General features: G+C 35.5%; 2 protein-coding genes across 2 annotated transcripts; one reads left to right on the forward strand and one right to left on the reverse strand.

Moving 5' to 3' along the window:
• Positions 1-5,206: 5,206 nt before the first annotated feature.
• LOC132056523 (uncharacterized) lies at positions 5,207-7,632 on the forward strand. Its single transcript, XM_059448760.1, has 2 exons — positions 5,207-5,374; positions 6,392-7,632. The coding sequence occupies exon 2, from the start codon at positions 6,827-6,829 to the stop codon at positions 7,448-7,450; it is 624 nt and encodes a 207-aa protein (XP_059304743.1). The 5' UTR covers positions 5,207-5,374; positions 6,392-6,826; the 3' UTR covers positions 7,451-7,632.
• A 594-nt stretch (positions 7,633-8,226) lies between these two features.
• LOC132056522 (uncharacterized) lies at positions 8,227-14,426 on the reverse strand. The gene is made up of 4 exons (XM_059448759.1): positions 14,142-14,426; positions 12,151-12,412; positions 9,268-9,335; positions 8,227-8,747 (listed from the first exon to the last, which is right to left on the reverse strand). Exons 1-4 carry the CDS (start codon positions 14,274-14,276, stop codon positions 8,472-8,474), a joined length of 741 nt encoding a protein of 246 aa, XP_059304742.1. The 5' UTR covers positions 14,277-14,426; the 3' UTR covers positions 8,227-8,471.
• Between the last annotated feature and the right edge of the window lie 2,162 nt (positions 14,427-16,588).

Here is a 16,588-nt window from a genome sequence, read left to right on the forward strand (position 1 = left end):
TTGTAAAATGAATATGCTCAAGTTTAAAAGGGGATTTGAAAATTAACGATTTTCTCATTTGGTGCTCCTTTCCGCTTAAGGTGGTGCTCTTTACTCTCTAGGGGCCGTTTGATACGCGGACTAAATTATTTCAGGATTATAATCCCAAGGTTAGTGGGATATCTCATCCTTAAGATTGTGCTTCATTTTATACTCTGTTTGGTAGAGGATATAAATTTATTCCAGGATAAATTTATACCTTCTACCAAACATGATACAAAAAATTATTGCTGGGATATCACAGCTTATACTATGCACCAAAAGACCCTTTAAGTTTGTAGTTATACTTATTTTCTCTTTAGATGAATATAGTAAATCACACTCACTATTAGTGTTGAAAGATTGGGAGAGAGTGGTAGAGATGAGGATGAGGAGGGATGTGTCTGTCTAAAGTCCAAAAGTGTACGTGTGGCTTACATTAGAGCAATTAAGGACATGTACGATGTAGCTAAGACCCGGGTTAGGGTAATGGGGGGTGACTCAGAACATTTCCCGGTCTTGATGGGGCTGCTCCAGGGATCAGGCCTTAGCTCATTCCTATTCGCATTAGCGATGGATGAACTAACGCGGCATATTGAAGGAGAGGTGTCGTGGTATATGTTATTCGCAGATGACATAATACTGATTGACGAGACACGTGAGGGAGTTAACGATAGGCTGGAAGTATGGCGACAGATTCTAGAGTCTAAAGGATTCAGGTTAAGCAGGACTAAGATAGAGTATCTAGAGTGCAAGTTCAGTGTCGTACCACAGGAGGCGGAGGCGGAAGTGAAACTTGATGAACAAGTCCTACCCAAGAAAGATAGTTTCAAGTATCTTAGGTCCATAATATAAGGAGATGGGGAGATTGATGATGATGTCGCTCATCGTATCGGGGCGGGGTGAGTGAAATGGAGGTTCACATCTAGGGTACTGTGAATTAAGAATGTGTCGCCTAGGATTAAAGGTAAATTTTACAAAGTGGTGGTTAGATCGACCTTGTTGTATGGGTGGAGTCTTTGGCCAGTCAAGAACGTCCATGTTCAGAAGATGAGTGTAGCCGAGATGAGAATGCTCAGGTGGATATGTGGGCACACTTGGAGGGATATGGTTAGGAACGAAGTTATACGGGACAAGGTGGGAGTGGCCCCCGTGGCAGAGAAGATGAGGGAGGCGAGACTAAAATGGTTCGGGCATGTGAAGCGGAGGTGTGTGAGGCTGGCTATATTAGGAGTTGGTAGAGGTAAAGGTAGGACGAAAAAGAACTAGGGGAGGTGATTAGACGAGAACATGCTTTGCTCGGAATTTACTAAGGACATGACCCTAGATAGAAAGATATGGAGGTCGAGGATTAGGTTAGAGGATTAGTAGGTAGCCTAGTGGTCTCCGTAACAGTAGTATTAGGTAGTAGTCGTGTAGTTTCGTTTCTTCAATGTATATTGTGATCTGTTACCTCATTTGCTTTTTATCGTGTTGTTTTGTCACTATATTTCTCTTGATACCATGCTTTTTACTTTGATATTTGTTATCACATCACTATCATTTCTTTCGAGCCGAGGGTCTATAGGAAACAGCCTCTCTACCCCATAAAGGTAGAAGTAAGGTCTGCGTACATCTTAAACTCCCCAGACCCCACTTGTGGGATCACACTGGGTATGTTTTTGTTGTTGTTGTACACTTAATATTAGTATTGGCACAACTCTGCCTCGAGGTTGGCCTTTTAAGATTTATTTTTACTTTTTCGTATAGTTTATTGATATTTCAGCTCCCAGTGCTCTTCTGAACCTTTAATTATGTCAATTCTTCTTTAGTGGCAGAATATAAGAGGGAATTCCCTTTTTCAAGCTTCTAACCTAGTTCTGATTTAGTTCTCTATCGGAAAGATCTAAAATATCTTCTCCTCCCCCATAAAGTAAGGGAGACCGACACTATGCTTATAGATAAATAGTGATAAGGAGTTGCAAAGGACATCTTTTTGGTCCAAATACATGACCTTCCACCCAAGTAAAATATTCTCTCCTTATGAAGTCTAAAAAAAGAGAAATACCTTTGCATAAGGCGAAAGATCAATATTTCTTCAAGAGATCAAGGATTGCGAGTCTTTACATCCCATCCTTCTTGATTACAAATCATGACAGAAGGCAAAAGTCATGCACAAGATTCTTTGCCCTTTTTTAGTAAAGCAGCGCATTATGCATTTCTTTTTTAAATTCTACGAATACACATCAAATTTTCATTTATAGAGTGCTAACGAAGTTAAATAATTACGCCACTAGATTATAGTGAGGGATCATCAGAATACTATACTACCTCGTGCAATTATTCGAATTGATTTGTTGGGCCAGTTAGTATGGCTTATCCCAGAAACAAACATCATATTAGGAGTTACTTTTGATCATCAGCAATCTAAGAGATCTCAATTGATCAGGAAACCTATATATAATTTTGTTTTCTTCTTTATTACGTTCTTAAAAAACAAAAACACTCATTCTAACCTAATAGCATTAGCATTCTGGAAACCAGCAGCCCAAAGAGGTTATAAAGTCCAAATCGAAGTGCCCAAGCGAGCACAACTTTTTTCAGCTAGCGGAACCAATTTTTATGCTAAATATTTGAGGTGTGCCTGATTTGGTAGTACTATGTTTTTTACCAGTCAAAATAAAAAAAAATTAATATCCGATGTGGTATTTGATTTATTTCTTTAAAAGAAATTGATATTTGATATGATATCCGATATTTAAAGAAAAGAATATCAAAAATACTGATACAGTACCAAAATACACACTAACTTACACCATTCACGTATTTTAGATTGTAACATACATATAAACCTGTGTTTTGCTTTATTTATTCTTACATATCTTTTTACTATTCTCACCCTTTTATTACCTTTTCGCTATCCAATATTTAGGCTTCAGAAATCTGAAATCGACAATTTCAGGTTTTCACTTGTTAAGTTCATACATGATCACACAAGAGGATGATGTTCAGGATTTTAAGAAGATGGATGGGTGCATTATTATGAAAAGGTGTATTCAATATTTATATTTGATGGGTTCACCCAGTAGGTTTTTTCATGAACTCATTATACTTTTGAAATTATGGATTCAAATTAATTTCTTTCTTGTGATTTAGTAATTTTATGAAAGATCCTATATTCCTATTTGTACAAACCAGCCCAACTTTTCTGCTAGGGGTCCCCAAATTTTATGCTAAAATATCATCTCATCCCTCACTATTTCTGCTTCATGCATTTGGCATATGACGACATAGTGAATGTACTCATCCAATCAGAGCCGTCCACTTCCAACCACATAATCTTTGATTCCCTGATCTGCTCCAACCAATAACCCTCTTCTCCTCTTTTTCAAAACAAAAGCAAACTCCTTATCAGGAAGATAAAGCAAAAGCAAACTCCTTTTAGTACCAACTAAGAAAAAAAAAAAAAAAAAGGAGGTAAATCATTCAGATCAAGCGGCGCAAACTTCTCCATTTACAGGGGGTCCCACCCTAAATATTAAGGGGTCCGTTTGTTAGAATGCATTAGGGAAAATAATGCATGCATTAGTTTTGGTATTAATAATTCCTTAGTTGGTACATATTTTTCAACTTATATTATTATTAATTAATACATCTTATTTGGTATTATTCTTGTTAACAGTCCTACGTTAAAGGGTACATGATTAGGGCGGCTTATCGGGCGGATTGGACGGATAGTTACACTTAACGGTTCGGCTTAACGGTTATCGGCTTTTAAAAGTGCTAATCAGCTAGCCAACCTATAAGATATCGGTTGGTTCGGTATGAGATTAACAATTATCGGACGGTTATCGGGCGATGTATCGGTTAAATCTAAGAGAAAAATGAATGATAAAATCACATGTAGTCAAGGAAATTACCTGCCTTTAAAGTGACTCAAAATGTAATATTTTTACCTTATAGGTTATAAAGAAGATACTGATATCCTCCAAAAAAAAGGGATAGGAATATAACCAAGAAGATTGAAATGTTGGATTCAATATTAGTAAAAATATGTGCAAGTAGCAACGATTTTCCAAGAAAATTAGCAAACTACAATATAGGCAAACAAGAAACAGGGAATGAACTATTTGATAGAAAACAACCAGGTTTCACAATTAACAGAAATAGAGATACATATTTTAGGTTGAGGCTTTAGCTTTAGGTTTACAAATTACAATCACAATACATATTTTATTTGTTAGGGCTAAGAATATAAATATGACAAATTCTTAACGGATTAACGGTTTACTCGATAAGAAAATTGAGTAATCCGCCCCCGCACCGATAAGCCGATAACTATAAAATTTTAATTCATTCCCAAAGGCCGATCCGATAACGCAATACCATTAAGCCAATAAGCCAATTTTGCGGTTGGGTTATCGGTACGGTTCGGTTTTGAAATTTTCTACGATACTTTAGCAATCTTTCATAATGAAAGCTGAAATTTTTAAAATTGAGTTAAGCTCAAGATCCATTCTTTACATGCTATCATAGCCAGATTCGCCCAATTCATTGTTTGCGATGTTGGACCTCCATATTAAAATGAAAATTATCAGATATTTAGTCCTAAACGAGGTGGGTATGTTAAGAGTTATCAAGACTATTAATACATGGATAAGTATGGTTAAAAATAAAAATGTCCTTAAAGCCCCTCAAAGCTAAAGAATGTAGAGGGTATTTTTGTAAATAAATTTAAAAAAAATTATGCAATGCATATTATTTTTAATACACCACACCAAACAATCGATAAGAAATGCCCCTGCGTCACTAACCCTTGCATTACTAATACATTCAGTACTCCCTTCGTCCCAATTTATATGTCACATTTCTATATTTAGTAACAATTCAACTTTAAGTTTTCCTTTTTAATCACATAAATTTCTGTGGTTTATTTTAAACTACAAATTTCAAAAGTCTTTATTTATTTCTTAAGCTTTGTGTCAAATCAAACACCTTTATATAAAATGCAACGGGAAAATACTATTCTGGTACACCCTACCAAACAACTCCTAACTGTTAATCTAAACCGTCCATTCCAAGTGTACGTCATCACAAGAAACTTGATGAACTCTGGAACTACTCCCACGTGTCTCACAACCAATTTTTGTACAATTGTACCCTTGCTTCTCCTAGTCATCCCCGTCTCTTCCAACCGGCAAATTCATGTGATCACTTCCTTATTATATTATCTCTCTCTCTTTTTTATCTCATCCCCAATTTCTGTTTCACTTTTGCGTTTTGTTATCTGTTATCAGATCTACACATCTTTATATACTCTTCTATTTCTAGTTGACTTTCGCTGGAAGAGCTTATCGTTGGCCATTTTCTCTTAAAGGTTTGGTTTTCTTGGTTTTTATAGCTTTGTGTTCAAGTGAGATCTGAAAGATTTGATTTTTATGGTTCTTTTTTGTTTTTTATGTCTGATTTGGCTTATGGGTATTCTTGATTTGATGTTATTAGTGTGTGGGAGTAATTGATTGTATTGAAAGTTGAGGTTTTTGTATGTGAAAATAATTGATTCTATTGAAATTTGAGGTTTTTGTATGTGGAAATAATTGATTCTATTGAAAGTTGAGGTTTTTGTATGTGGGTGGAATAGATTATTGAAGTTTATATAGAAATAGAACATCTAACTTCAATTATAATTAAAAAATAAATAAAAAAATTGAAGGAACTGAATTTAATTTGGGTTATTGCTTTTTGTAGTTTCTGCCTTGGTGTGATGAAGCCAATTTCTGATTTAAGGATCTTATATGATCTCATATTTGTGAAATTAGGGTTTTCTTTAGTTGCTTACCTACTATGACAGCTTTTGATTTATTGGAGACTATAGTATACTAGCTTCCTTGTTAACAAATAAATTTATTTTTATAAAACAATTTAGATGATTAGATTTAGAAATGACTGATATGACTAAGTGTCTTACAAATGTCCTAAGCAATACCTCATATTTGAGAACATGAATGTCCGGGATTCAATCTCTATGTTGTTAATCGGTAGTTAAAAGGATATGTAATGTGACTTTATTGGGGCTCTCATGGATGCTTGACGACACTGATGATTTGTCTATGTTGCTGTTGGGATTTTTGTCTCTCTTAAATTTCCCTCCGCATTTGGTGGTAGATTTGTCAGTGATATCAAGATGGGCACCTTTGTTTTAATGGTCTCTTTAATAAGCTGGATGAGTACTATGGATTATCCTTTACACAGAAGTTATGTTTGTGTATGGAAGAACGTGGTTTTACATCGTGATAAACATATGTCTAGAATGTACTCTCTTGATTGTGTTTCCAAAATATTTGTTCAGATGATCTCTGGAATTTACGTACTAAGTTTGTTGCATATTCTGCAGGAGGGAAGGCCATGTGAGTTGTTGCAAGCAGACAAGTATAGGCATCATTTTGTTGGGTTTTCAGTGAGCTTAGTAGTTTGGTTAGTTGCTGCCAGATGGGTAAATGCAAGGCTTTTGGCAAACTAGGAAGAATGGTGAGTGACGGGCCTGCGAGTGCTTACCATTCTTCTCTTCTTCAATCTCCTGTTGTTTCTGTCTGGGACTGTATTGTTCGTAAGATGCGGTATTCCTTTAGACCTGAGTTTGTGTAGTGTACTTTTAGTAAAAGTTTTAGATTGGATAGGGTAGTTTTTTTGCAATAGAATTAATAACAGGGCACACAGGAAAAGGATAATAAATTAGTTATAGAGAGAATGACTATGTCTTAGAGATATTCTCAACAAAGGGAAATTCGGATCGGTTCAAGTGTTACTTGATTCATAATTAGTTGGCGAAATGGAATGTGCTAAGGTTGCATCTGCTGTTAGAAAAGGCAAGAAGAAGCAAGTTAAGGATGAGTTGGATAGAATAAAACAGGCTGAGAAAAAGAAGAGGCGCTTAGAGAAAGCCTTGGCTACTTCAGCTGCAATCCGGTCTGAACTGGAAAAGAAGAAACAAAAGAAGCAAGAAGAACAGCAAAGGCTTGATGAACAGGGCGCCGCGATTGCTGAGGCAGTTGCTCTTCAGGTTCTACTTGGTGAAGATACGGATGATTCATGTAAGATCATCCTGAAGAAGGAAGAAGGATGGAACACGTGGGATGTTAATAGCAATTTTAACTTCTTCATGGGGAGACGACTTCCTCACCAAGACTTCTCGGCATATTCACTTGAAAGAACAGAGTGGGTTTCTGGCGCAAGCGGGTACGGATGCATGTCGAATGAGTGGGGAAATTCTGAGTGGATGGTCTCATCTGAACCGTGGGTAAGGGATATTAACCATCAATATTTTGATGAGGGAAATTGGGAGGTTGCAAGAATTTCTCCTGGTTTTATTGCAGCACAGGCTGTCTCGTCTCTTCAGATAGCTGAAGATGCTCCAGTGGATTCGTATGTCTTCAATCAGATGTTGAGGGAGTGATTAATTTGAAGTCTTAGGTTTGTAATCCAGTTGGTGCTGCCGAACTGCTGTTGTTTTTTTTTCTTTTCCTTTTATGGATTTGAATAATCCCCTGTGTATATTTGAAGGTGAACTCACCCAACCTTGTTTGCATAATGTACGCTTTTGCTCTTGCTTGTGTTTTAAAATTTACTGTTTTGGCATTTCTATTATGAACTTGCGATTTTGTTTTCTTATTGTTATGGTCTCGGAGTCCTTGCTTGAAATGTTGACCTACTCGTTGAGGAGACTTAATTTCTTGGTTGATTTATGTATGTCCTCTTTGCAGGCGTTGGGAGAATATTTGGTTGAAGTTGAGCAAAAAACAGTATCTCAAAGTTAGAAGTTGGATGGGATGAATGAGCGATTTTCTTTAAGCAGATTCTGTCATGAAAACGATACGACCAAGATGTCCCAAGTATCAAATTTTTATGACAGCCAATAACTTGATTTCTTTCTTTTTGCAAGACCATTCCTTCAAAGAGAAACTAGATATGCATGTAATTCCTCTGTTTCAGACTTATATTAGCCTTTCGATTTATGGATGAGGCAAAGCATCGTCGAATATACATGACGACTCCTTATTTTATCTGGACCACAAAGGAACCTTGGCTGTAGAGAAACAATGCAACACCCATCCTCTCAAAATCTATGAAAATTAAGAGCAGTTACCACACAAATTACATGCCGTCGAAATGAAATTGAAGAAGAGGACAGCTAAGATACTAAAAAAAAAGGAAGCTAATTTGTGCGTGCAGTTTCTAGCATTAAAATCAGCATAACCAAAAGAGCAGAACAATTTACATTATCCCATAACAAATTACAACATTTAAGTACCAGAAAAACAAAATGATTTACATAGTTCCATAACAGATCAGCATTCAGCAACAATAAGCTTGCATTTTCTTGATAATAACAGGGATTGGAGTGAGAAACCATATTCCTCATGTCTTGAGTACAACATGAACTATAACATCGAACAGCGCAGATGAGTGGAATTCTTTTAGCTGTCCTGCCGCAAGTTTTGCCTCAGAGGGATCTCTGTGCTGTGCTGCTGCTGCTGTTCTAGCATCTCTTCACTGTGATTCTCTAAATCTGAACTGGATGGTTTGGCACCAGTGGTGATAAAGTTTTTAAACCAATTGGCTTGAAACCTAGGAGTTCCTCGATCAGAGTTACCAGGAGAGTCGGGGGCAACTGAATTGTTGGAAGCAACTCCTGCGAAGAACCTATATGCCACTTTACTAGCTGTAACGATCTCTGTTTTAGCTTGCCTCAGCTACAAAGTGATAAAGAAGTCAAGTTGAAGCAAAAAATGTGTTAAACTAGCAAGATATAGCCAAGTTAACTACCAAACAAAATTTGTCAAGGTACTTCTTAACTAAACAAAGATGTGAAATCAATAATCTCTAATAAGCTGCTTAATTCATGTTTTTAAAGACTTTGACTGAGCTACCTACAGGCAAAAGGAAAAATAAAAAAAATTAATATGATTACTATTGTACTTGCTTTGGATAAAGATAGCTATAGTTGAATGTGGAAAACGAGTTGAAAAATGTCCAATCAAGATTATAGTCGTACAAGTAGAATAATCTTTACATAAAATTAACCATTTGAGAGAAATATTCCCTTCAGGGAAAAGGTCAAACAATTGGTGCACATATAGAGAAGTAGAAACAGAAGATAAACTTCAATTCACCAGGCCAGCAGGCAGGAGGCGTTGGGAACTAGGAGAGTAGTAACTACACATATTACGTTAGAAATAACGAAATGCACTTCCAAAAGTAGAAGAATCTCACCCTAAAGGCAGTTGTTCCTGCTATCTCAACAGCAGCATCACCAGCATGAGCAAACCTGTTAACCCAACCTGTAACATGCTGAAGCTATAAGAATATGGCCTATGATGCGAGTTACCGACAGAAGATAGAAGATTCAGAAAATTATGCTGCACACAACTATAAATGTTTGTTAAAGAGGTTGCTTGAATCAGCATTTCACTAGCACCAGTGAGCAGTTTAACAATCAAAAGTACAATCGTCACAATTACCAATCATATGGCACTGAACATCTAACACCAATAAACTCCAAGAATCAACTGATATTGCAAAGATCCCATAAGAAACATGTGTAGTTAAAACCATGATTAAAGATGTTGCTTCAATCAGCAAGATTAGCACTCAAGCATCAATGGACGGTTTCGTTTCATACTTCTATTTTGGTGGAAATCTGTTTCTGGCAGTGGTATATTCTAATAGTATAGCAATCGCAAAAGAACCTACCATTCAACACTCATTTGCGTTGAATACTTAACACAAGTATACTCCAAGAGCCAAGTTATATTTCAAGGTTCCTGCTTTTACACACGGCTGTTAAACTCATGTCCTTCAGAATAATACTTAATGTGGACACCTAAACTTTTTATTGTATACCTAGATAATGTGGACACTTTATGACTGCTCTCTAGTAGATGAAGAGACGAAAATCAAGTAAACTTCACTGCATGATACATCACCTGCATAATTATTTATGTTGGTAAGGCACAATAACATCTCAAATCTTGTCTGGAACTGTTATTTTAGTACATAATGGGAACCTCAATACAAGCAACAATCAGAATGCAAGACACAGCTTCAGATGACGCTTACATCTAAGACCCCCACCCCTCATACAAAAAGACACCTAAGAGCACCTACTTTTGGAGAAGCATATTTGACAGATTACTTCAAGATTAAATAGAAGGTTTCTTCCTAGCGTGAATTACACAGCATACAGGTAAAATTTATCATCCCCTTACAAAAATTAACTTTAACAAGAATCATGTGATTAAACAATACTTTTTTATAAAATTGGTAACTGTTGAGAAATTCACGAGGGCCAGTGGTGCACAGTTCGAAACTCGGTGGATAGTGGGTCAGCCCCTCTACCCTTCTCCACTTAAATACTAGGGTTTTGTTTGCAACAGGTTCGAACCCACGATATCATGAGCTTAAGCACTACAATGCTGGAAAAAAGAGTTCAAGAAAACCTGGAGAACCATTCAGCCATGTGTTTTTTGGACTATTTGGAAGGGAGAGGAACAAGAGATGTTTTGAAGGGAAGGCATCATCAATACATGTTTTAAAACATAGAAGTTTATGCAATCTAGCATTATGGTGTAATTTGCTGATGCAGGAAAAATGATTAAATACATAGTAGCTCACACAACATTGACACGTTGTAATCTATAAAATAGCTGTTATAATGCCTAGCACAATCTTAGTGCTTGGCAATTAACAATAATGAAGTATTTGCTTACTTAAGAGTGCAAGAGATAATCAAAATATACTAGGTGTTTATGTGCCCTGTGCCCCAAATTAGGGGTTCCACTTCAAAATTAAACTTTCTGAGGTGCAAATATACCCCTCAACTTTGCAATTTAGAGCAGATATACCCCTCGTTAAAAAAGTGGTGGATATATACCCCTGCCGTTACAAAATGGTGCAAATATACCCTATTTGCTGACGGAATTTTTTGTAAAAATCGTTTAACTTATTTTTTAATTAAAAAAATGCCACATGGCTTTTTTTTTTTTAAAAAGTCTACCTTTTTTTTTTTTTTTTTTTTTGCACACATATTTTTCTAAAGTCACATGGTAATTTTTTTTCCTAGTGGGTCGGGTCGATTCGTTTAAAAAAAAGGGTAGACTTATTTTTCTAAAGTCATGGGGATATTTTTTTAAACGAACCAGACCCGACACACCAGTAAAAAAATTACCATGTGGCTTTAGATAAATGTCTACTCAAAAAAAACAAATTAGGTAGACTTTTTTAAAGCCACGTGGCATTTTTTTTAGTTAAAAAATAAGCTAAATGATTTTTAGCAAAAAATTCCATCAGCGAAAAAGGTATATTTGAAGTAACAACAGAGGTATATTTGCACCATTTTGTAACGGCAGGGGTATATATACACCACTTTTTTAATGAGGGGTATATCTGCTCTAAATCTATATATATACCACTTTTTTAATGAGGGGTATATCTGCTCTAAATCGCAAAGTTGAGGGCTATATTTGCACCTTTACCCTTCTAAGTTCTATCTATGACCATGGATCATGTTCTTGGCAAATCTAAGGCGGGACTTTGGCAGTGTTTCCATCATGTTTGTGCACCTTGTTTCTAGGCTTGAATGTTTATTAATCAATGATTGCAAAGAGTTTCGAGTGAATGGATACTCCGAGATAGAAAGGAAACTATTGAATTTGATTCGTTAAACTTATAAGACATTGGACCAATTAGAAAATTACAAAAAACGAAACAGAAATCAAAACTAGGAAACTTGAAATTATCTTATCAAAGAAAAATAAGACGAACTAAACTTGGAAAGAAAGAAATAACATTCATAAGAAATGTCAACTTCTAAGGTCGATGAAAGTTTTCATGAGCATTGATAAATATGAGGAGAACTGGCAGCCAAGAACTGTCTCCACAGTAAAACATCTCACCGGTCAACAGACATCACCCAATTGAAAATCATGAGATAGCAAATATATTATAATTTGAGCATTTCTTCGGACACCAAAAATTGTGGCGATACAATTGCGCCACATTCAAGTTCACCACTAAGAGTTTGTAGATGAAAATGGTTAAACCACAAACAGAGATCAACAAGCAAGAGGAGAACAGAGGGAGAGAGAAAAAGATTACCAGGAAGCTTTTCAACACCAAGTCTTTCACAAAATTCATCACAAAAGTGATTGCAATTCTTTGCCAATAGATCATATGAATGCCCAGGCCACTCTCTACTAAGCTCTCTCAGAATCTGCTTCACTTCGGAAAAAGAGTGGTTTGTGTTTCCAAGTACAATGCATTCACGGTATGTATACATTGGATTTTTCCCAGCAGGACAGCTAAAAACTCCAGTACCTTGCTCACAGAATCCAAATGACCACTCGTCATCTTCATAAACCTGTGTAAAATATACACCAAATCTTACATTTATCAGCACAGGCTGAAAAAGGATAATAAAGAAAGCGGAGCTATATACAATATAAGCCAGAGCAGCATTTTGACAAAAAGAAGCTAGTTGACAAACAAGAATCTAAATTTCAACTAAAGTTAAAGAACTACTGAAGACAGCAACTGATGAGCTTAAATGGGCACTACACAAGATGAGACCATGCAAGACTTTTGCAAATAGGGATCAACATATCTGATAATAGAAAGAATTAGAATAAGAAAATCACACCTCAAACTTTGCTAATCAAGTCATCAAAACAAACAAAAGTCTAGGTCAGACAAACTGAGCTAATCAGTTATCAAAACAAACAAAAGGCTAGGTCAGAAAACTGTGAGGCTTTTAAAAAGGATCAACACAGTTTTGAAATCTTATTCAAGACGTAAGCATGTGAAAAAATCAGTTAACATTAGTCTACGATTTTAAATAAGGAAAACCAGTACTCTTCAAGTATATGATAGCAGAATAACAGGATATTTCGATTTTTTTTAATAACCTTGGTGTCAGGGGCCGAATTGTGCTCACCTCGACTAAGTTCACGGGGTACCTGCTACCTCCCACCAGCACAGATATCGGGTAACTTTGTCCGCCAAAGCTTGGACAGGTCAGATTTGAACCTGAGACCTCATGGTTCTCGATCCACTTCATTGACCACTAGGCCACACCCTTTGTATTTATATATGCCTGATGGTGGAAAGGGAAACTATTTTGTTTATATTACTAGCAATATTTCATTTCTAGTCTATGGTGAAAAGGTAATCCTGCCCACCAAGGTTGGAACCGATGGACTCACACCGAGTGTTATAGCTAGGATTAGAACCTAAGGATCTCCAGGCTATTACTCCCATGCCTCAATCACCAGGCAAACCCCTTGGGAACTGAATACCTTTCAAGTATTAACAAGCTTCAAAGACGAAAATTGATATAACGGTTAGTCATATGTACATCAAACTTGTTTTCAACTTTAGTACCTAATTCTAGATGGTATTTAGTTACAACTGCTGACATCTGCTATGAACTCAAAACCTGAGTATTAAAGGAAAATTTTGTGTCAAAGGAAAAGCAAAAAAGAAACGAAAGAGAAACAAAACAAAAGGAAATTGATGCCGCCAAGGCAGTTGATTTTACTAGTTAAAGAGCAAAAACCAAGTCAATTCATACATCCTCACAAGTAGGTTCAACAAAAATGTTAATTGAACCCCCCCCCCCCACACACACACACAAAAAAAAACAAAAAAGGGAAGGTATATGTTTGAGAATATACCACCACCAACAACATACCCAGTGTAATTCCACAAGTGGGGTTTAGGGAGGGGAGAGTGCACGCAAACCTTACCCCTACCTCGTGAGGTAGAGAGTCTGTTTCCGGAAGACACTCAAGCTCAAGTGCAGCAAATCAAAACAATTATGAAAAAGAAAACATGGCAACTAGCAAGCAAATCATTACCGAGCATAAAGAAATAGAACAGGAATTTTGAGAATATATATCCCATGGACACATTACATTCAACCAGATCCCCCATTACTAAATATTCCCAGACATGATTTCACGCATTAAAAATAAACAAATTTCAGTATCCCAATGTAGAAATCCACTACCACACCGACACTAAAACCCTAGATCCAATTAACCTACACTATGTAATAATAAGAAGCAAAAGAAAAAGGTAATTAATGTCACCTGAACAGCACTATGGAAGATGCCACCTAGGCCAATACCATCTTTGAAAAACTTATTGATCTGAACAATTGTATTGTTCGTCTTATCTGACCCACTATTCGTCACATCATATATATGGACGACCACCTCCCTCATCCTTTCTTCAAAACCCTAATTAAATCTCCCCCAAAAATTGAATTCAAATGAAAATATAAAGAGCCCAATTTTATTATTAACAATGAAAAAGCACCATGGACCGTTGCCTTTGGCAATTCCCTTTTTCTTTTATGGATTGCCTAAACTTTTTTTTAGTATATAGTTGGTCCTAGTTACGGAAATGAGAATTCACTGTTAACTTTTTTGCGGTTGTTTCCGACTGAGGCAAAAGGATACACGCTACGTGATTATGGTTGTGAAATGGGTGGTGGGTCCGGGTCTGGGCCTGTGGGGGCCCATTACTCATTTTATAGAGATAAGAGATGCTCATTACTCATTATTGCAGGACGAGGGTGTACTGTACTACTCATTTGTTCACGCCGACGTTTTTGTTATTTAGCTGGCAATTCATCACTAATTTTAGTCCTATAAGTTTGGCCACAAGTTCGTTTTTATCCCTAACTTTTTGTTTTCAATTCAAACCGAGTAGACAATATTGAGCATCTTACTCCTTTCTTCCAAATATAAATAAAATACTCCATCCGTTTCAGTTTGTTAGTCTAGTTTTGACACAAAATTTAAAAAAGTGAAAAAGACTTTTGGCTCTTTTGCTGTTAGATTAACGAAATATAGAATGTATCAAAATGTTATTTAATTTTATGATTTTAAATATGTTGTGTGGAAAGTTAGAATTAAAGAGTTGGCAATAAAGAAATTATTTTTGAAAAGAACTAAAAAGGAAAGTTGACAAACAAATTGAAATAGCGGGAGTATTATTCATCCTGTCCCAACTTAAATGATACACTCTCTTTATAGTATGTCCCAAAAATTATTATATATTTATACTTAAAAATAAAATAATAACTTTTCTCTTTATTTTTTATAAAATTATCTATAGCGATATAAATGTCAAAAGTTAATTTAGATTACAAATTTTAAAAGACTTTATTTATTTATAAATTATAGCATTTTAAACAATGTCACATATATTTGAACAGTGAGAGTAAGTGTTTATTTTGACTTGTTGGATGCTACGAAGATTCTAAACATAATTTGAGGAAAAGGACAATTAAATCATCATAAATGAAAGCGAGTTAGGTGGTGATATAATTCAAATCAAATTAGGCATAACGCAAAGTGGAATTAGTATAAACCAGTTTGATTTGTTGAAAGAAGATCTCCTTTTTTTCATTTAAAGAAGGAAGTCTTATTTTTCGGTAAGTGACAAAAAGTAAAAGGGGAAGAATATCAGCTTTACTTGGATGGATAGAGCAATTTTGGTATTGTCAAAAAAGAAAAATAATAATATAAACACTCTCTACCAAATTCAATTTCAGACATACTTTTACGGACTACTTAAGCTTTACATTTCGATAGCACGTGGTGATAACTTGAGAACAAATCTTACAAAATACTCCCTCCATTTTACTGTATTAAACATAATTTAACTTGACAAAAACTTTAATACAAAAATAATTTAAAATTTATTATATAATATTTGTTTGGGTAAAAACTTTAAAACTTGTGAATTTAAATATATCAAATCATTTGGTTACAAGAGCTTTTAATTAAGAAAATATAAAAATATATGTTTCTTTTCTTTTTAAAATAAAGTAATAAAAAGTAGTATCAAACAAAATGAAATGGAGGAATTACTAAATTTTTTTGTTTTCCCATTCATCAGAAGGGGAAGGAGAGTTTTTTAAGGGAATGGAAACAAAAGGAATGGATTAGAAGTTTTCACCTCATTGAGAAAATTTTGCTAGAAGGTGTTTTCATGTTTAATGATTCTTCTGCGGTGAAAATCTGAATTAATCAAGCTGAAGAGTACCAATATTAGTTGGTTACGAAAAAAATAATAAATTAAAGAGTTATTAATAAATTAAAGAGTTATGCTACTGATGGTTGTACTAGTTCTCTATTAATCAACATGATTAAAGCCAAAATCAGTATTGGCAATAGGTCTTCCCAGTCAGATTGCAAGTTGTTCAAGCACTTTTTTGTCAGTAATAATACAGAAAATGCGAAGTGAAGTGGTTGCTTCCACTAATAGCCACCTACTAACTACCTAATTTTAAGAATATATATAGTTACTAAAAATGTGGTAGGCTTTTAATTGAAACAAAAATATGGCATACCCAGTAAAGTCTCACAAGTGGGGTATGGGGAGGGTGGGTGTACGCAAACCTTACCTATATGGCTCTACCTTTGTGGGTTAGAGAGGTTGTTTTCGATAGACCCTTACAACAACAGCATACACAATATAGTTCCATAAGTGGGGTTTGGGGAGGGTAGAGTGTCTGCAGACGCTA

Source organism: Lycium ferocissimum, chromosome 5, assembly GCF_029784015.1.
Source record: "Lycium ferocissimum isolate CSIRO_LF1 chromosome 5, AGI_CSIRO_Lferr_CH_V1, whole genome shotgun sequence".
Classification (NCBI taxonomy): Eukaryota; Viridiplantae; Streptophyta; class Magnoliopsida; order Solanales; family Solanaceae; genus Lycium; species Lycium ferocissimum.